Here is a 21,990-nt window from a genome sequence, read left to right as displayed (position 1 = left end):
ACACTAGCGGCTCCTATCAATGGACACAGTCCTAGGATTACTAACCCGGCTGCACAAGAGCTCCCTGACTACTAGTTACAACCGACACAGATACTAGCCTTCTACCCTTATACGCGACCTCCACACCTTCCTAACTAGGGTCACATCCTCGTTAAGCCGTAACAGCTCCATACTATATTCGATAAAATTATAGTATAAAATTATAATATATGATAATTATATTCTTATACATCGTCAACAAAAGGCTCCTAATTTTTCTAATTTAAGCCCTTACACCGTAGCGGCAGGTCAATACGTTCATATATTTTTATTAGTTAGTCAAAAATAAACCTTATAAAAATACCCCAATATATATATAATAAACAAATGTTAATTGTCATTTTCACAATATATAATAAAGAAAATGCAATAAAAGAGTCTCTGTCAATTCCATTTCTTTATTATATATCGGCTTCCCCAGTTTCTCTGTGAAATCTTAAATTCATCTGAATTAGGGCTTCTTAATCAATCGGCGATTTCCAATTCATCACTGTTCGGGTCGGGTCGGGTCACGATTCGCCATTGCTTAGTATATATACCTCCCGAATTACTGAATAGGAGGGAGGGGATTTGAGTATGGGCGGCGGTGATACTAGTGCTCCGGCGGCGGCGAAAGTAGATAACGAGAATAACGCCACGGGCGATCGAAAGGTTACAATTAATGTTCGATGTTCCAACGGCTCCAAATTCTCCGTTCAGGTGACGTTAGAGTCGAGCGTTGGATCCTTTAAGTCTGTCCTTGCTCAGCACTCCGACATTCCTGCTGAGCAACAGAGATTGATCTATAAAGGCCGGATCTTGAAGGACGAACAAACCCTTGCTAGCTACGGTAATATTAATTATCCTAAATTATATTGATTGCTGCTGCTTTGTTAATATATCGTATAGTGCTTGAAAAGGTCTCTAATTTAATTAGGTTTTTTTGCGTGATGGGGATTGGGGACATGCTATTTTGTTGATTGTGGTTATTGTTTTTTCTGTTAACATGGATAGGGTACTCCCGGTCTAAAAGGTTTGAGATTTGGGGGTTTATCTATAGATTGCTGCTGCTTACCTGATATACCGTATAGCCATCGAAAAGGTCTCTAATTGAATTAGGCAATTTTTGCGTTATGGGTGTTGATGACGTGGTATTTTGAATTTTGGTGATTGTGATTGTTGGTTATTCTGTTAAGGTGTAACTGCAACATGGATAGGGTACTCCCGGTTTATAAGGTTTGATATTTGGGGGTTAACTATTGATGATAAAAAAGATAAAGAGACGGACTTAGGTCGGCTTCTGCATATGTGGTTTCTTTGCTAATGAATTCAGTAAGAAAGACCTTTGTTTCTCCCCCTTTGATTATCAACAAAATAATAAGAAGAAAGAGCTCCACTTGTCACCATTAACCGTCCAGTATTGAATAGAATGCACATCACACAAGATGTTAGACTAAGTAGAGAATGAATTAATGTTTCAAAGTGGAAATAATGGGGGGATGTATGCTTACAACGATGAGCAAATAATGAATATGGACACACATATTCTAATGGGTGATGGACTAAGTACGGATTTGTATGCTACTATTACCTTGTTGACTACATGAGGAGTTGGGTGTGTGTGTTTTGGGGGGGGGGGGGCTGATAAACTAAGCAGTGATGAGTTGAATGTAACTATTGGGAAGTTTACTGATAAGTGGGCCTAAGTTTTGATAGTAAACCAGTGAAAAATATATAAGCTGATCAATAATCTTCAATAGTTATTATTGAACTAAATCTTTCAGTAAAAGTTCCTCTCTTTTCTTGCTCTTCAAGAAAAATAGTTAAAGATACGACCTTTAAATTTTAATTGTAGATTTGTATGGAAGTACTGTGACAAAGTAGGACCTCTACTTAATGCTTTCCCTGCTTAAGGTTGCAGACTTTAGTTCATAGATGATGATGGCTAATGGTGAAAGCGACTTTAGTTCATATAATTGAGCATTATTTCCAAAGGATGTATAAGAAGTGATAATATGAGATTAGCAAGCACTATAGTTTAAGAGAAAATGCTGGGTATGTTGTTGTATAGTTTAAGAGAAAGGCCTGATGACCCCTAGTTTAGGGTTGTATTCAAGGCCACATTTTGAGAGGATTGAACTTTATAGAAACAAGGTATTGATGGTTAATAGCGACCTCTAAAAGATCAGAACAGACAAGAAAGAGAGGGTATTTGAAGCGTAAAACACAGGGTCTTGGGGATGAAATATGGTTCCACTTTCCTGCTATTAGGGAATGGATGGAGTATCTTGTCCTCCGTCTGCCCTGTTGTTTGTTAACTTGTAATTTTGCATTATGTTTTACATGATTATATTCTTCTCTGTGATGCATGTGTTTGACGTGTTATCAGGCTGTTACAGTAATATTCTTTTTTGTCTTGCTTATCTTATTTATAAATGGTTGATAGGTCTTGAGGCAGATCACACCGTACATTTGGTTCGAGGTTTTGCACCAGCTGCTTCTGCTAATACTGCAAGTGCAGCCAATACTGGAAATCCAAACACTAATCAGAATGCACCCTCTGATGCCGCTCCAAATGTAGGCGGACCCTTTGCTGGATCTGGCGTTGGGGCTTCACTGTTTCCTGGTCTTGGAAGTGGTGGTGGTGGTTTACTTGGAGCTGGCCTTCCGGATTTTGAGCAGGTGCAGCAGCAGTTGACCCAAAATCCTAATATGATGAGAGACATGCTGAATATGCCTCTCGTTCAGAATTTAATGAATAACCCAGAAATCATCCGTAACATGATCATGAACAATCCTCAAATGCGAGAGATCATGGATCGTAATCCAGAGCTTGCCCATGTTCTCAATGATCCTGCTACTCTACGTCAGACAATGGAGGCTGCACGAAACCCTGAACTTATGCGTGAGATGATGCGTAATACTGACAGAGCAATGAGCAATATTGAATCTTCTCCCGAGGGATTTAACATGCTGAGGCGCATGTATGAAAATGTCCAGGAGCCTTTCCTAAATGCAACAACTATGGGTGCAGATGCAAGAAGTGATGCTGGTTCAAACCCGTTTGCGGCCCTTTTGGGTGCCCAGGGTGCGGGGCAAGGCAGAGACCAGTCAACTAATCCCCCAACTACTGGTTCTGAGGCTACTGCTAACACACCTGCTCCAAACACTAATCCACTTCCTAATCCTTGGGCTTCTGCTGGCAGTAAGCTACTTTCATTTCATATCCTTTGACTGTACAATCTTTGCTTGCCTTAGACATGCTTAATTACTTGGTCTCTTTGTTTTTCTGGGGGATAACGGTGGTGTCCAGGTTGCACGCCTCGACTATTCCACCAGTACTTGCTACCTCCCACAAGCACATGTAACGGGTAACTGTGCCACCATGGCTTTAGAAAATGAGTAGAGATCACCCCGTTTTTTTTTCTCTGCTGGGCTTTGCCTCTTTGATTAAAAGCTTTGCACATTACAAACAAAATGTTTTTGCTCGCATAAGCTTCTCATGCTTGATCTGCAACAATTTTCATCCAACATGCTGTATGAATAATTCTATGTTACATTTAGGAGCTTTGAGTAGGCAGTATTTAGGCATCAGAGTATTTCATAAGGTTTTCTTGTTGGCTAGATACAACACATGATTGTGCTTTTGTTATTATTATTATTTCTTTTTACGGTTTCCTCCCCGTGCTTTGACTTTTTGCAGCTGGAGCTGGCCAAACTAATAGCACTGCTAGGTCAAATGCTGCTGGGGAAACTAGGGCACCACCCCCTGCTGGCTTAGGTGGACTTGCGCTCCCAGATCTTGAGCGAATGCTAGGTGGCATGCCAGACTCTACTTCACTAAATCAGATGATGCAGAACCCAGCTGTCTCACAGATGATGCAGTCTCTCCTCTCAAATCCTCAATACATGAACCAGGTATTATTTGTCTAGACTTGAAGCTTGCTTGCAGCCATCAAATTTATGTCTTTATTTCCTTACTTTATTCTCTTCCTCTATTTGTCATGGAAAGCTTCTTGTCAAGTTCTCATTCGGTAGTATTTTGGTGTTCAGATGCTTGGGCTCAATCCACAGCTAAGGAACATGCTTGATTCTAACTCCCATCTTCGAGAAATGATGCAAAACCCTGAATTTATTCGGCAGATGACTTCCCCTGAGACAATGCAGGTAAATTGTTTCTGGTTGCTATCTTTGTTTTGCTTCCCTGAAGTGTGCATGGTTCATTGGATGCATTTGAATATTGTGTTTGGACAACTGATTCCTAATGAATGTGCTTTTCACTAATTTAGCCTCATTACCTATTTGTGGAGGAGACAAGCCATGTACATCAACATATCCAATTGAAATGAAGCCAGTGTTGTCAAAGGCACGCTTAAGCCATGAAGGGAGGCTCAAAGCACGTTAAGTGCTTTGCCTCGCTTAATGTGGGATTCAATGTCGTTATCAAGGCTCTATGACAAACTTTTCCCTGTGAAGTTTCCTGAAGAAGCGACACTAAAAAATTGATGTTTCACTTTATTTAGTAAAAAAAATAAATTCAATTTGTTTGATCATATATTTGTTATTCATGTTTATAATTATTAGTGTTGGACTAAACCTATGTATATTTGTATGTTTTCTCCCTTTACTCCTTTTCTCATTCCTTGCCTTTTCATTTTTTGCTTAAAAGCCCAACGACCTTAAAGCTTTTTGGTGCACTTTGCTTTTGATAACAGTTAATGACGCTAAATCTTAAGTTCAGACTGTTGGTCAAAAGAAGTCATAAGCTAATTATGCTTGTCAAAGAGGAAGTGAATTCAATATAATGCACTTGGTACTTTTTTGCTTTGGATTGGGCATTTCTAGATCCACTGTTATACCTCTCAAATTCACTGAATTTCTCCATGCCATGAAAATTAAGCTGTGAAAAAGTTCACTTTCCTTAAAAGGGAAGTATCCATATTTGACAAAACTTGCAGCATATGAGTCACTCCCATTTCCTTTAAATTTACGACAACTTCTTCATAGACGTTCGATTTGCATGTGTTAAGCATATAGCTAGCGTTCCTTTGTAGATTTTCCGGATATTAAAACTTAAGCTGTGAGGGTATCCAGTTTCTCGATTGGAAACTTCTGGTATTTGAAAAAATTGTTGTGTTTTATACCATGGAACTCTATCTTTAGAATATGTTTAACTTATAATATTGTCTTCTGATTTTAATTTCTCCTCCAATTAATGCATAGATTTGTGAATCTTAATAATATCTCTCTTAGATACAATGCATGTTCTCTTATCATTTCTGCTTTTGTTATAATGGACACAAGTGTCATGCTTTCATTCAGATGGAGATATTTGGATTTTTCATTATATAAGTACACTTTTAAGATATCCAACCAGTCAAGATAATAAACACACGGAGTTCTAGTTTTATCCAAATGTTGAAATTGACTTGCTTGTCAATTAAACTAGTGGGGTCGTTTGTTATTATGGATAGGATAAGTAAGGATATCCCATGGGATTATTTTATCCCTCCCTCCCCATGAGATATTAATCTCACCATTTTAGTAGAAATGGTGGGATAAAATGGTCCCGGGATAAAGTAATACCTTATACCAAACATGGGATAAAGTTAATCCCAAACTTTATCCTGGTATTAATTTTCTTATCCCTTCTACCAAACGACCCCTAAATGTAGGATATCCTTGCCAAAAATAAATAAATAGTAAATGTAAGATATCAATACACTTAATGGACACCACCGAATGTTTGTTTCTGGATGTGGCTTATACCAAAACTTAAGGTGGTAAGTCTTAGTTAAATTTAAAATGCTAAATATTAGGCAACGTCATAAATTTTGAAGTTCCATTCAACATGGAATTATCTAGAAGGACCAGTTAAGCTTTAAAAAGGTAAAGTAGCATTTCACTGTGGAGCTTTGTGCTTTTATAATGATATAGATATAGATTTTTGCCATGAGGTGGGTTTGAGGGGCATCTATGAAACTAGGCCTTTTGATGTGTCTGAACAAAGAGCTTGACAAGTGTATTTTCTCATCCTATAGTGATCCTTTGGTTCATAATCTTTTATTTGTCTCTTGACTTCTGATTTTTGCTTCTTTCTAGCAACTTCTGACTTTCCAGCAAGGGCTTTTGTCTCAACTTGGTCAGCAACCGACGAACCAGTAAGTTGATACCTACGTTATTAAGTTCACTTGGCTGGAGTTCTGCATGCTTCATGATTTGTGTTTCTGAGTGCTGCATATCTTTCTGAATTCCCACTGACTAGTCAGCATTTCTTGTTTACACTTGCAATGAAAACTGGGAAGTTACTCTATTATGTTCTCATATTTCCATTTTCAATAGTAGAGAACCATCTTAATTCTTAATTAGGTAGGAAGAAGGGCATATGCTTTAATTTTTAATGTTTTAGATCTTCTCTATGGTTGTTAATCATTTTGGATAACGTTATGGTATTTCTGGCTCCATGCTGACCTGATGCCTTTTTCCCTCTTGCAGACCTGGTCAAAATGCGGGAGGTGCAGGTAATATTTATGTTTCGAATGCCTCAAACCCGAACCTCTTAACTGCAATTTACCTGTGGTGTAGGTTACTTCGATAAGTAGTCATTTTTTAATCTTATTGCAGAGCCAATATATTTCCATTACCCTTTTTTTAAAGTTTGTTCAAGACTATTCTTTTGTGCTAAAAAGGTCTAATAGTTATGGAAGGATGCTTATTTAAGTGAAAAGTAAGTTCTACAGTGAATGCTGGGCTGCTAAGGTTCAACATTTCCACAGGATGAGTGTTGCAAACACGTGGATGCTAAAATGAGTGTTCGGTGATACAAAGATTTGATAAGATTGAAAATGACTGCATTGTCCAGAAGGTTTTAGTAGAACGCATATAGGATTAAACGAGAGAAGGTTGCTTGGATCAAGAAAAGATCCATATAGGTGATATCTATGAGAATAAGTTTTAATCTTTTTATAGAACTTCAATTATTATCATTGTTACTATTACTATACATATAAACTTATTTTTCACTTTTATTTTTATTCAATGTGTTAAGACATAAAGTCACCATCAAAGTTGTCTCGAATTTTTATACACTTAAAGTTTGCGGGGGTCCTATTACCCCCCTCCAAATAAACGATTTCAAATTGATATTATTATGTCATTTTTGGATCAAACCCAATTTTTAGAAATAGGTGTTGACCGCACACCAATTACTACCAATTACTAATTGACACGTGTTAATTTAATTTAAAATAATGTTTTTTATTTTTCCTTATACTTTTCTCTTTTTCTTTTTTCTCTCCTACTCACCATCATCCTCTAATTTCTCCTTCAGTAAACCCCCGCCCCCGGCATTTTTTTTTCTTCTTCTTCTTAACTAAACCCCCTTCCCCTCCTCTCATTTGAAATGAAAAAAAGGAGTGAATTTATAATTGTGTGCGAAGTTCCTTTGTAATTTCACCAAATTTTGAGTTCACTTTTACTGTTGATTACTCTCACTATTATAATTCACTGAAAGTCGAAATTTCATAATTCCTTTTGTCGTCGGAAAATCCCTTTTCGCCCGCAAAAATAGTGGCTGACGGAAGATGCCTCTCCATTTTTCTTGTCACTTTTTCATTTTCATCAAAAAATAGACACCGACAACAATAAAATTCTTCATCATGAAAATTTCTTACCTTTTTGGGCCGATTTTGTTGAGGTCAATGTCTCCCCTTTTTTTTTTTTCAAAGCTTCAATTGCATTTCAATGGAGATTTGGGGAAGATGGAAGATAAAATGGGTTGTATAAAGAATTGAAAAAATTATTGACACGTGGCATTTTTTAATATGTTCTTGCAGTCAATCTTTCTCCTTCACACGCGTCATTTGCGTGGAACACAAACCTAGGCTGCAATTCAGTCAAAATGGTCCATTTATATTGGTCTTTATAACTTTTGTGGGCTCATACTTAAGGTGTCTTATAGCAAATTCGGGACAACTTCGATGGTTACTTTATGGTTTTTTTTCTTATTTAATTGGAGAAGTTGGGACTCATATTGCATTCCGACCCCAATGTGTTTGGGATACTTAGGTTTAGTTGTTGTAAAAAGGGTCTAGTAGTAACAATTTGCACCTTTATTTCGTAGGCAGAAATCCTTTGTTATTTTATTGGTTAGAACTGGTTTCCTAGATAAGATTTAAATAACTTGATGTTGTGGGATTTAAGTCCGTATACAAAAGTCAAGAGCCTACACCAAATTATTGTTTGAGATAATACCTAGTCATTTATATCAAAAGGATCCTCAATGCTGCACCGCCATGTTGAGGTCATGAGTTTACGGGAAAGCTATTGGGGTAGATGGGTATAGGTTGGGACTGCTAGTAGAAGGTTTTGGGCTGGTGGGACACAAGAGTATGGATGTTACGGGGGTTGGAACTAATGGTGGGGTTTGCTTTCTCACCATATCCCTGTCATGTGATTTGATAATTGCCTTCCAAGGGGTCTAAAATGCCTCCCAACTTATTTGTCTAGGCACTAGCCAGTTATAGTTCAGTCTATCGGGTAGATATGGAATCTGAACATTGGATGTATTTGTCGGTTGATGCTACTTTTTAGATGAAACAGCGTGTAGGTAGTAGTCCCACTTTTGACACTTTCATATGAAATCTAGTTGTACTAAGATATACTTTAGCTTCAGAGACACCCCCAGAATCCCTTATCATGAAATCTAGCTATATTAAGATATTGTTGCTTCAGCTCAATCCATCCTTTTGTATCCTCCGTATGGCGTGGTGAGTTCTTATTCTTTTTCTGGCTTCTTGTGATGTCAAGTAACGTACGGCGGTGAAGGACAACGTACAGTGCTATTTCTTTACATTTTGCTGTTCAGTTTGACTCACATCAATACGGTTCTTCAATAATTGCAGCCCTTGACAACAACATGGGAATGGAAATGCTGATGAATATGTTTGGTGGACTTGGTTCAGGAGGCTTGGGTGGTGTCCCCAACAGATCCAATGGTTAATTTTACTCTTCTCTATTTAGTCAATCTCTCATAAATTTTAATCTGCTCTCATCTTTTTGATTTTGATGTCTTGCTGTAGTGCCTCCGGAGGAATTATATGCTACTCAGCTAGCACAGTTACAAGATATGGGTTTCTTTGACACTCAAGAAAATATCAGAGCATTGATTGCCACTGCAGGCAATGTTCATGCTGCAGTAGAGAGACTTCTTGGAAATCTCGGACAGTAATGTTTCATCACTCTTCCATATGACTATAGCTTCTGATGTGGACAATGAAGTCGGTTAATTTGGACATGACGAGCATCAGATCTTTAATTGGAAGGAGCATTGAGTTTTAGTTGGAAATATTTATTTGCAGTTGATTTTTGGAAAGGACTCTCAACTGTTGCCTCCCTTTCACTTTTCCTTTGGAGCAAAAAAAGGAAATTGATGGAGGAACAAGTTGTTTAGTCCCTTGTACATACAATGTTAAAATATTGGTCCCATAAATTGTTTGGTATATTATAATTTGTACTTCACTTATGTCTAGCATCTCTTTTTTGATATGCTAAGGCTAAAGGTATTTGCTTGACTCTCTAAGTTAATTCATCTGTAGCTGTCTGTATTTCTCTAAATTGCTTATTCAATTGTGCATCAAGCTCTTAGTATGCTATTTTATGATGTGTTGCTTTTGTCTGCTTTGAGTTTAATGGTTTATTTTGCTTAGAATACGAAATTGCTTGCAAGGAAGAATACGCGGACTCCAGATTTTAGGCATTTGATGGTTGCTGATCAGTGGTGTTTGGTTTTAGTCTATTTGTACACGAGTGTAGAACAATAGGACCACTTGTATAGCCATCCATCAACGGGTGCTGCTAGAACCCGGTCTAGCTCTTGGCTTGTGCTAATGTAACGTTGTTCTGGATTAAGTGAGTCAGGGGAGCTAACTAATATACTAAGAATCTAGTGTAGAAAACTGTAGTCGGTTTCATAGTCGAAGCAGTAACTTGGTGCAAGAATTATCTGTATAGCTTTTGAGCTGAGACTGAATTGTAATGTTTTCTGTAGACCAAAGACTTCAGGGCTATTTGATTTTCATTACATCAGCAATTGGCAGTCATATATATAGTTAAGTTTTCTCAAGTGTGTACTTCTTGCTAAATCGTAACAAGAGAGAACTTGCAGAATCAATGAATTCTTAAGCAGTTGTAACGTTGATGGTAGCTCTCATTTCTATCTGGAGGAAGACACCATCCATTATTGGTCGAACATGTATGCACACGCATCCAAAGTGCAACTGATCCATCATCTTCATTTCTAATACTTACATGGGGTTCAAAACTTCAAATAATTAAAGCGAATCCAAATGAATACAGATAATGAATTAAGTGAGGTTTTCTGAAATCAGTAGGGAGTTTGTTCTTCAGATTCGTAGCTCGAGAAATGCTCCCATTTTGGATTTCACTTTCTCTACCAACGATGAATATAATTATTCACTCCACCATTTACCAGCTGAAATTTGAACCATTATATTCCAATTATTAATTACTCACCATCATAAACCTTAAAGGAATTAAATTGTTCCATAAAATATTACTGAGTCATTAAAATCAAATATACAATATCACATGAATTTAAATTATATACATCTGTCACTGTAAGTTTTTTCATACTATCAGCTAGGTCATCCAAAAGAAAAGATATCTACTGGCGAATATGTGAGATTTTGTAAGCTTGATAAAGAAAAGATAAATGCACGTGAGATGTGATCTGACCAGATGGTGTTTGAATATATATATATCTATAATCTATTATCTATATCTATAATATATTAAAAATGTGAAAAACTTAAAAAAGTAATTCGAACTTTTTGCCAAAAGTTTCTTCTTTAGACAAAATCGTCTTTTCACTATTTTTCTTAAATTATTATTTAATTATATTTAAGATATTGTCTCCTAAAATATATGGGATCATGAGTTTAAAATACATAGTAAGATTTTTTCTTAAATTAAAAATTCTAAAAATATATGATAAGAGATAATTTTAATCAATCATAGTTTACCTTAAATAAAAATTATATTTTATTATAATTATACTCACCATAAAGATTAGCACTAATTTACTCCCTTATTTTTTGGCGAAAAAAAAAAAAACTTAGGAGTATATTTGGCATAATTAAAAAGTTGCCATTACTTTTAACAAATTAAAACACTATGGTAACAATTATACATTCAATAGAGTCCTCATATATTTTCTTATTTTTGAAAAATAAAAACTGTTATTACTTTTTACCAACTGTCATAAAATTATATTTTTGGCAAAATAAAATTTATCTTATTTTTTGTAAATAAAACATTGTCGCTGAAACTAATTTTTTGCTAAATAAAAACTAACATGAGAGTCCTTTTTGTTATAAATAGAAGTCCTTTTTCTTTTTGACAATCAATGGATGATATTCTGATACAAATTATATAAGAGCCTAATTTTTTCTTTTTTAATTTATGAATACTCCTTTCGTAAAAGGAGTTCTTCTATGCGGTGATTAAATCATTACGTAAATAAAAGGTGCGTAAAAATAGTTATTTTGTTCTTTAATTTTTTTGTTTCTTTATCATTATATTTTCAATTGTGTATTTGGATTGATAATAAATCATTATATAGAATAACATAGAGTTAACAAGTTTTTGTAGTAATTGAGTTGTGTTATATGTATAGACAGGGGCGGATCAATTAAGGAGTTTGAGGGTGCCACGCCACCCGCAAGCTTCGACGTAAACTCTATATATGTGTAGGTGTATATATATATATATATATATATATATATATATATATATATTTAATAAATGTGTCACCAAGGGAACCAAAGTGCTATGTTGCTCCAGTGGCAAAGGGGCATATATTCTCCCCAGAGGGTTGCAGGTGCTAACCCTGCTGCCAACAACTTGTTTTGATTTAGTTTAAATTAAATCAATTGTATGCAACTCTATCCTGGCAAACCTTTTCTTTTGTTTAGTTTAATTTAATTCAATCAATTGTATCCAATTATATTTTGCCAGTGAAGTCAAAATTATATTTATTTAAAATTTCTATTATACTTGTTTAAAATTTTTTATTGATTAACTTAGTTATAATTAGAACCGATTGTTTGATATGTCCAATGTAAGTCATACTTAACATAGGTATAATTAGAACCCCCGTTGTTTGATATGTTCATGTTACGTAATTACGAGAGGGAGTTATTGAAATTCATTGACTTGTCCTTTCAAAATAAATTAGATTTAAATTTTGTGTAAAGTATAAAGATTAACCTTATCAGATTAAGTTGATCTATGATAATAATCCGATCTTATAATTGAAAATTTTCTTTTTCTTCCTCTTCACTTCACTGCAATGCTTTTAATTGTTGTTGACTTATATTAATTCATTTATTTTTTACTGAAATAGCAAGTTTAGGAAGAAGAAGGGAGTGGATTTGGTTCTTTATATATTACTAAGCTTGTTGTTTTATTTTATTTTATTTTTGAAAAGGGATTAATTCTATTTTCAATATATGAGTTCTAACTCTATTTTAAAATACGAAATTATAAATTTTGAATATATAATGAATTTTAAGTCTTAGTTATTATACTAAAACTTTGTACACAAAATTGAGGCCAAATTGCAAAAGTCACATTTGTTCACTGCTTTTTAGAAAAATAAATAGGTAAAAAGTTGAAGCATTCCTTCTTTTAATCACTCCTTGTTGAGAGACAACAGCGGAACGACAATTTTTATTAGGAAAATTTAAAATCGAACGAAAAAAACACACGAACTAGTCGAAGGGGGTTTAATATCTACTATATATCGTAAAAAATAATGTTAACTATATAAAAATATTACAGTTTTCTGATGAAGAGGGTTAAGATGAACACTTTGGCCGTAAGTTAGTTCTGCCCTTGGAGGCGAACTTAGGATTTGGAGTCTCCGAGTGATTGAATCGATAAGTCTACTTGGCACCCTGAGACTTCGAATTCTGGATCCGCCTCTGTGTATAGATATTTATTTTTGCAATCAACGGATGAAACAAGGATAATATGCCAAAATCCGTTTCTATGATCCTTCGAAATTATTTTTCAGCAATTAATTAGGTACTGTTATTGTTATTTAAAAATTATAGAGTTCTCTCTCTTTTTTTCTTTGTTTTCCAGCTTCCTCTACGAGAAGAGAACTATATATTTGTTTTAGACGGAGAACATACATATTGACTATTGAGATGTGAATATAAATTTAATGTGTTAGAAAAATAGAGGAAGATTAATGAAGAAATAAAAGATCAGGCTAGCGTGGAATATATATTATTCTTGTCTTTTATGAGATTTTTGTAGACGAACACTCTTTTAAGGATATTAATACAACAAGCATGCATGTTTATCAAGTTGAACTAGAAGTGATCGACATAGATAGAGTAAAATAAAGTCTATATTTATGGAGAACGTACATACAATGATATTCGACATGCAATTCATATATTTTAGCTGACATTTAGTCCTCATATCATATGTGTTCTTTTGTCATGATCAGTTGATTGTGATTATAATCGTTTCATGCTTATTATGTGTGTTTCTTTTTGTACGAATGATGGTTGAGTTAATGGTCGGGGTCTATCGGAAACAACCTCTCTACTTCTTCGGAGGTAGCGATATGGACCGCATACATCTTACCCTCCCCAGACCCCACTTTGTGGGAATTAATACATTGAATTTCTTGTTGTTGTTGTTGATGTTTGAGTTAATGAGCGCGTTTGGATTGATGGAGCTAAAATGACTGCTTTGGAGCTTCGAAGTTTTGAGTAAAGGTCCAAGAAAAAAGTAATCAAGACCGATCGAGTTGGGGTTCAAAATGGAAATAATACGTTTATTTTCACTTATGGTACTTTCAAAAATACAATTTTTTAGGATATAATTCTGTTTCAGGAGAATGATATGATACATGAGAATTTAGGACAAAACCGAATTAAAGATACTAATGTTTTAAATGGAAGAGTATTAGTGGATTTTATGGGATATATCAATCTATCGGAGTATCCCCTCATTCCAATTGAAAGAAAAGTTTTTAAATATTTAAGAGGCAAAAAATGGTACTCTATATGAATGTGAATATTGAGTATAATTTGTATCTGTCAATATACATCAGGATTGTGATTGATGGATCTCGATCATTTTGAGAAATCTAAATAAGAAGTGTATACAAAGGACCAACAAACATCCACAAGATGATATCTTTACATACTACTCCTAAACTATGTTGAATTAATTTGCGGTTATTCAAGATTAGTAGAAACGATACATATGAAAGAAAATGTAATTAGTAGCAAATATAGAAAAAAAAAATGAAATAAGGTTGGTTAAAATGGTTTGATCATTTCATACAAAGACATCCAAATACACATATGCATAAGACGTGACAAACATAATCATTGATAGTATTAAGAAAAAAAAACGATGTACGCTTTAAAATTACATTTGACCAAAATATAACTGATTTTAGAAACTTTTAATTTTGTTTATAGGTGACATGCCGATAAACTGGCGAAGTAAAGAATACAATATGTCCATAAGTACATTGTTTGATTGAATTCTTCCAAGTTTAGTTAGTTATATATAAAAGATAAGTTATTAAGTAGGAAAATCAAACAAGTTCCAATGTTGATCGAAGTTGATACAAATGATTCATCTATATATACATAGAGAGAGATATATATATAGTTCTAATAATATTTTTTAATAGCGATATAATTGTTATTATTAAAGATAAAATTAAAATCATTTCAAATCAGTGGGTTTTCATTTGGACCATAATTGAACCATGCAAAACAGTAGAGTACTACTTAACAATGAAGTAGACTGGACCCCAATATATGATAAACAAGTATATTGTTCTTGTAATAAGGTTCCTATTCATTCATTCATTCTTATATGTTGGCATGTGATTTAATTTAATATTCCTTAATTGCTATTGGTAAGCAGTTTTAATAAATTATTATTTATTTATCAAATTAGATTATGGTCACATATTTATTAGACAACTGTAGTATATATTAGTCAACTAAATCTTATGCATATTTGGTAACATCGTAAATGTTTTCCCAGATATAATAATACCTTATGTGGCAAGTGTGAACTATAAAGAGAACTCCTAAATTACTTTTTTTCATCTCATCAGCGTCACTGATTCATCTTGTTTTTTCCTTCAAATTAAGCAGTTATATATGGCTTCATCTGGTAATTCTGACAACAATGAATCATCCATGCAAAGTGCTACCAACAACGTGAGTTTTCTAATTTATCTACCAACATATATAAATCAGTTTTAGATTTAAAAAATTCATTTTGTTTTCTACCAACATATATAAGTCAGTTTTAGATTTAAACAATTCATTTTGTTTTCATTTGCAAATGAAATAGTTTTAGTAGACATTTTAGAAATTACTTTTGAAAGATAAATTAATTTATTCTGTAGTAGTAGTAATAATGTGCTAGCATATCAACTAATGGTTTGTAACAAGTAGATCTGGTTCACATATGAGTATTGATCAGTTATATTATATATGACAATTAAAATAACAATACTCTTTTATTTCAATTTACGTTCGACATCTCAGAAGATACTCATTTTTTTTTTTTAGTTCAAAGAGTACCATTCAATTTCAAAATTTTACGAGATTTGTTTAAAACCGTCCAAGATTCAACTATATTTTGATGGATTATACACATCTTTAATTTTTAATAAGAGCAAGACTCTAAAGTCACTTGAAATTAACCTGTTTGAATGCATCATCAAAGTTACTTTCTTTTTTTCCAATGCCTCTTAACTAATTATATATCATGATATATAATATGATTCTTTGGATAGCCTTCCTCCAATCCCAATAGCACTGTTTCTTCTCTTGCTTCCCCTATTCCCGCTCCTCGTACAAGTGGAAGTGGGATTGGTTTGGTCAGGGGCGGAACTGGCATTCATTTTGGTGCGAGTCGCCCTTCAAATATTTTTACGCAAAATGTTGTTGTACAAGGGGTGTCTGCTCGCCCCGTGTACACTTGGAGTGATACAACCCCTCCTACCATCCGGCCATTCAAGGCCAGGCGGTCGCATGATGCATTCGGTCAGAGTTCACATCCACCATCAGCTGGAGGAGGTCCTGCTAAGCGACCATTCATTGGAGCGATTTCTGATCCGTTTGGGCATAATTTTCGCTCATATCCAAATCCGAGATTCCCTGGTAAGAAAGAATATATATGAATATAAATATAGATGTATTGAGTTTTTTTATTTACTGCATTCAAACTACTTATTGACTGAGCTTTTAATATATATATATATATATATATACATACAGTATTTGATCCCGCGAGATTGGCTGTTAATCTGCCCCTGGATCCACCTGAGCTAGAGAAGGTTGTCACGCACAATGCAGAAGAACAGACAACACAAGGAGTAGAGGCTGCTGCTGCTGCTGCTTCCAAACCACGTGGAGATGTACGGCGTGTGATTTGCTCTTATCCAAATCCAGAATTCCCAAGTAAGAATGAATATATATATATTGAGTTCGTAATCAAAACACTTTTTATTTACTTCATTTAAAGTACTTATTAACTGACTTTTTAAAATATACATATACAGTATTTGACCCCAAATGGTTGACTGTTGATCTGCCGATCGATCCATCTCCGCCACATCCTCCCCTAGTGTCTGACAAGGATGGAGCTGATGACAATGTTCAACCCCAGAAGGGCCAGCCTGAGGAGGTTGTTGAAGACATTGCAAAAGAGCAGGCACCACCAGGAGGGGAGGCTGCAGATGCAGCTACTGAAGAACCACATGCAACTCCACCAAGAGGAGAGGCTGCAGCTGCAGCTGCTGAAGAACCACATGCAACTCCACCAGGAGGAGAGGCTGCAGCTGCAGCTGCTGAAGAACCACATGCAACTATATGCGATGACGTGGTTCCTGTGGTGAGGACGAACAGTGTGCCTGATCTCAACTTGCCTGCACCGGAGGCAGAAGAAGAAAGTCAATAAGAACTTGGAGATTTTAATTTAGTATTTTTTGTTTGTGTGTGTGTGCTGATAGCGTTGTATTATCAGAACTTAGTTTAATTGCTTATTCGATTCGCACCAGGTTTTTTATGTGTTATTCAGTGATGTGTTGTTTGGTCTTTGCTATGAATTTAATGATTTGTTTTGTTTAGAATATGAAATTGCTAGTGTAACATAGTTCTGAAGTAGGTGAGTCGGGGGAGCTGAAAGTACAATATGTGGCTCTAGTGTGGAAAGCTTGGTGTAAGAGTTGTCTGTATAGCTTTTGAGCTGAGACTGAATTGTAATGTCTTCATGGCTATTTTCGAACACCAATATTCCAGATTGTAAGATTTTCATTATCTCAGCAATTGGCAATCGAATATAACATTTTCTGAAGTGTGTGCTTCCAAAATCTTAACAACAGAAGAACTTGCAGAATCGATAATTTCTTAAGCATTGTCGAATACAAACTTGGAATTGGACGACCTGGACAGCAGTTTTAAGGTTGATAGCAGCTCTCGTTGGCAGCTACCAGGAGGAAGGCACTATCCATTATTGGTTGAACATGTATGCATATGCTTAAAGGAGCATCCAAAATGCAACGTTTAATTGCTCCCATCATCACCATTTCTAATCTTCATAGTATCTATATACGATTTTAATCTCCAACGAGCTCTCTTGAGAAAAATCCCTTAAAATAATTAGTCACTCCAATCCTCCTATGCTTTGCAGGGCATTGAGGAGTGAGGAGACTAGGTGCTGGACCTAAATCACCATCCAATTTCGGGCTTAAAAATGTAGCAATCGAAATCCTCTCCTTGTCTTTATTAACAATTGCTCGATGTACAGTGCTTTTATAAGTCCCATTCGTTACAATCTTCAAAACTTAAAAATTCAGGCAAATTTAGCTCTTGCAAAATTGATGAAAAATGGGTATTGATTACTGAAACTATCAACATGAACCATCGATGGATAAGAAAAAAGAACAAAAATTTTGTTTCACCTCTAATATGTTTCCAATGTTGGCAACAAAGGCATTAGCAAGATACGAAACAGGAATCCAAAATCCATTTTTCATAATTTGAAGTCCTTCAGTTTGGTTAACCTGAAGGAGTATGCCAAGAGCAGCAGCATGGGTTGAGGACAAGGAGGGTAGTAATTTATACGCATCATTTGCACCCCTTCTTTGAAAAGTACATTCACGTCCTCTCTGCTTGCATCCCTAAAGCTTTTGCCATATTTTGTATACAATTTTCATGGCAAGTTCCATCAATTCTGTTGTGTATTGTTCCAGTGCATCCCTGAATACGCAAAAGAATTTAAATATCAGTGATTTTGATTTTAATATTCGTTCCTTTTCGGTTGACATTATTTTCTTACTCCATTAGTAATTTTTTTAAAAAAAATACACAGTTTTAAATTTCTTTTATGAGAAGCGCTAGCTTTTATAGCCACACAATTATAGTGACATGTTCAAAATCAGAAGTTTCAAAAGTCTTATAGCCACACTGAGACATGCCACATGTATATAAATTAAAAAGTTTTTTACGGAGTCAACTTATGTCAAGCGAAGTGGAATCAATGGATGAAGAAAATTTTTGCACAGTACTAAAAAGATGTGCATACTATATGCCAGATTATTAGGGTTTGTTGCAGGTAAAAATAATCAAATTTGAGTATTGGGCCCTAGAGGGTAGGGGTGTCAAGTGGGTTGGCCCGACCCAGCCCTTTTACCTAACCCGACCCGGTTTGACCCGGTCCAATTATTTTGTTAAAATGAGCCCGGGTTAGACCGGTCCTTTTACCTAACCCGGCCCGGTTTGACCCGACCCGGCTTGGCCCGAAAAAATTTTAAAAAAAAAAAGATATTTTGGATTTTGGGCCAAACTAGCCGTTGGCCCAACGGATATATAGCCGTTTTTGGGTCCAAACGGCTAGTTTGGGCCCATTTATTAAAAAAAAAAAACTTTTAAAAATATTTTTTAATCCCCAAAAAAAACTATAAATACCCTACAACTTCAAATCATTTTTCACACAATTTTTCACTCTTTCAAATCTCATTCTCTCTCAAATCTCAATTCTCAATTCTCAAATATTCAATATATTTAATTTCTTAAAGTGTTCACTTTAATTTTTTAATTTTTCGTTTACAAAGTACGAGCGGAAGTTTCTAAAGTCGCAATCTTCGGATACTTCCAAAATTTGGTATTGTCGTTCCATCTCTTACGTTTAATTTTTATTTATTGTATTAATTGTTTAATATTTAATATTATTATATTTGTGTATTTTGAATATTTTTAGTTTAATTTAATTTATATTATGGATAAATTAAGAAACCTCGCTACTAAAGGTGTTAAAAATTTTTGTCCCGGAAGCGGTAGTGGTAGTAAAAAGTGAATTGCTAGTGGTAGAGGTAATTCAAGTAGTAGATATACCCGTGTGCCTTCGCCTCCGGTACCGCTTGGTACACCTTTTGAGGAAGAAATAGGTGTAGGTGCTCGTGATATGGATTATGTAGAAGCTCAGGAAAATTACGGTATAGAAGAAGAAAATGAAGTAGATGCGATTAATTTAGACGAAGATAATGAAAATATTGTTGAGACACCCGCAGTAGGAGATGCTAACGTTAGATCTGAATCAGTTAATCTCCCTTCCCGTCCTCCCAGTGCCCCAAAACCTCGTAAAAGAACTAGTATTGCATGGCAATTTTTTGAACGTATATCAGATATTGAGGTGCAATGCAATATTTGTCAACAAATATATAAGCATAGAAGTGGAGGCAAGCAAGGGGTATGGGTACGTTAATGAGACATGTAGCTGAAGATCACAAAAGAGAGTTAAATATTGCAAAAGGTGGTGGGGATGTTGGTGGGTCAACGCAAACTAGAATGGACCCAGCAACTGGTCACGTAGCGAAAAAGTATAATAAATTGAGGGACAGGGAAGAAATAGCTAAAATGGTAGCTGTGGGTTGTTTGCCTTTTAGTTTTCCTTCTTCTGATGCCTTTATTCGTTATATACAAGCAATTTATAATCCTATGTTTAATGGTATTCCTAGAACTACTTGTCGGTCTGATATTTTTAGACTCCATTCACAATATTGTTTTTATTTATCAACATTGTTAAAAAATATTCAATGTAGATTGTCCCTAACTTCTGATCTTGGTCGTGCTGTAAATAAAAATGATTATTTAACCGTTACTTGTCATTGGATGAATAGTAATTTCGTGATGCAAAAACATATTCTTGCTTTTTTATATGATGAAGATCGTAAACATACTGGACAATTTATTGCTGATTCTATTGTTAAAATTGCCGGATATTATGGTATCGAAAATAAAATTTTATGTATTGCTTTTGATAATGCTTCTAACAACAAGACTGCTATAGCAAAAATAAAATCTACGCTATCTCCGCCCTTGCCTGAAATTTTTCATATTAAGTGTGCATGTCATATATATAATTTAATTGTAAAAGATGGTCTTGACTTTTTTGAGCTTTATATTGAAAAAATTCGTCTTGCCGTTGGTCTTATTCAAGGAAATAATCGTAGATCGAGAATTAGAGAATTTAAAGTTAAATGTCAAGAAAATAGACTTACACCGATTTTGATGCCTGAGGAAATTGATACTAGATGGAATTCTACGTATGAATTTTTAAAAACTTGTTATAAATATAGAATTCCTATTACACTAGCTTTTAACCAACATTGCGGTTCAATGATCTTGTTAAGTTTTTAGAAAAATTTTATGTAGCTACGGTTGAATTTTTCGGTGCTTATTATCCTACTGTTTGTAATATTTTGGCATATATAGCCGATATTTTTGGTTTGCTCAAAGAATATAAAAATAAAGAAGGTTATAAAGAAGCTGTTGGCGCCATGTTTACGAAATTTAAAAAATATTTTTTCCCGATTCCCCCTATTTACTTGGTTGGTGCTATGCTAAATCCGTGCATGAAATATAATCATATGTGTCACTTTAGTACTTTTATTTATACTAACTTAGAAATAAATACTAACCATGATTCTGAACAAGTACAACCTGATTTGTGGACGGCTACGGCTGATGCAAAGGATTACATAGAAAAATTATATAATCACTATGCTGATTTATTTGATTTAGCCGAACCTACAAAATATCACTCCAACTGTCGCTCCTCATCCTCCCGAGGAGCCATCATCTTCTAAAAGGCCGGCACATAGTGGTTTTTCTGATTCGTTTTATGATTTAAATTGTTGAAACAGTGTTGATGAGAGAACTTACACATCAACTTATCGGGAAGAGCTGAAATATTATCTTCGGACGGCACCAGAGGATCGCAGACGACCGATCGACACGTTGGATTGGTGGAGGAGTAATGAAACACAATATCCTGTGCTTTCAAGATTAGCTAGAGATATCTTGAATGTTCCAATGTCAACCGTTGCATCAGAGAGCGCCTTTAGTCAGGGACGACAGCAGCTTGGAGACAACCGACATTCATTGGGAAGCAATGGAATGAATGTTCTAGTTTGCCTCAGAGATTGGATTAGAGCGGAAAGAAGAAACCAAGGAATGGAACTGGAGCCGAGCGACGAGCTGAAACTTGAAGAAATTATGACTTCACGGGAGAACTCAGCAGAATCAAGTCCAATGCATGGTTTTGCCCTCGTTGACTTCGACTATCCTATGCAAGTTCCCATTAATATTAACATGAATGAGTTGGAAAAAATGATGCATAATTTATAGATTTTTCATTCATGTAAATTATAAATTTTGGATCATTCTGCAATCAATAAAATTCCCCAAATTCATTCACTCCTTAGTCCTTGTTTTTTATTTTTTTTCATTTAACGATTTAAAATTTTAAATTGAATTTCTAGTTTTCTACTTTAAATTAAAAACTTACTTCTAATATATTATTAATTTACTACCAAATATTATTAATTTATTA

General features: G+C 34.9%; 1 protein-coding gene and 1 pseudogene across 2 annotated transcripts; one reads left to right on the top strand and one right to left on the bottom strand.

Moving 5' to 3' along the window:
- The first annotated feature begins 290 nt into the window (after positions 1 to 290).
- LOC107859788 (ubiquitin domain-containing protein DSK2a) lies at positions 291 to 9,633 on the top strand. 2 transcript variants are annotated; one of them, XM_047407160.1, is made up of 8 exons: positions 291 to 868; positions 2,465 to 3,223; positions 3,722 to 3,936; positions 4,072 to 4,185; positions 6,121 to 6,179; positions 6,514 to 6,539; positions 8,922 to 9,014; positions 9,099 to 9,633. In XM_047407160.1, the coding sequence occupies exons 1-8, from the start codon at positions 616 to 618 to the stop codon at positions 9,245 to 9,247; spliced, it is 1,668 nt and encodes a 555-aa protein (XP_047263116.1). In that variant the 5' UTR covers positions 291 to 615; the 3' UTR covers positions 9,248 to 9,633. The 2 variants fall into 2 exon arrangements, with proteins under 2 accessions (XP_047263116.1, XP_047263117.1); XM_047407161.1 differs by lacking the exons at positions 6,121 to 6,179; positions 6,514 to 6,539; positions 8,922 to 9,014; positions 9,099 to 9,633 and adding an exon at positions 4,308 to 4,654 and having other exon boundaries at positions 390 to 868.
- An 8,027-nt stretch (positions 9,634 to 17,660) lies between these two features.
- LOC107858265 overlaps positions 17,661 to 21,990 on the bottom strand; it is an 18,764-nt pseudogene continuing 14,434 nt past the window's right edge.

This window comes from Capsicum annuum, chromosome 2, assembly GCF_002878395.1.
Source record: "Capsicum annuum cultivar UCD-10X-F1 chromosome 2, UCD10Xv1.1, whole genome shotgun sequence".
In the NCBI taxonomy this organism is placed as follows: Eukaryota; Viridiplantae; Streptophyta; class Magnoliopsida; order Solanales; family Solanaceae; genus Capsicum; species Capsicum annuum.
Note: the sequence above shows the minus strand (reverse complement) of the source record. Positions and strands in the feature narration are given on the sequence as shown.

Excerpts from the sequence above, each read along its gene's own strand:
- LOC107859788 (XM_047407160.1), top strand. The coding sequence starts at position 616 with ATGGGCGGCGGTGATACTAGTGCTCCGGCGGCGGCGAAAGTAGATAAC. Across the intron at positions 869-2,464 it reads ACAAACCCTTGCTAGCTACG|GTCTTGAGGCAGATCACACC; the intron begins GTAATATTAATT and ends AATGGTTGATAG. Across the intron at positions 3,224-3,721 it reads TCCTTGGGCTTCTGCTGGCA|CTGGAGCTGGCCAAACTAAT; the intron begins GTAAGCTACTTT and ends GACTTTTTGCAG.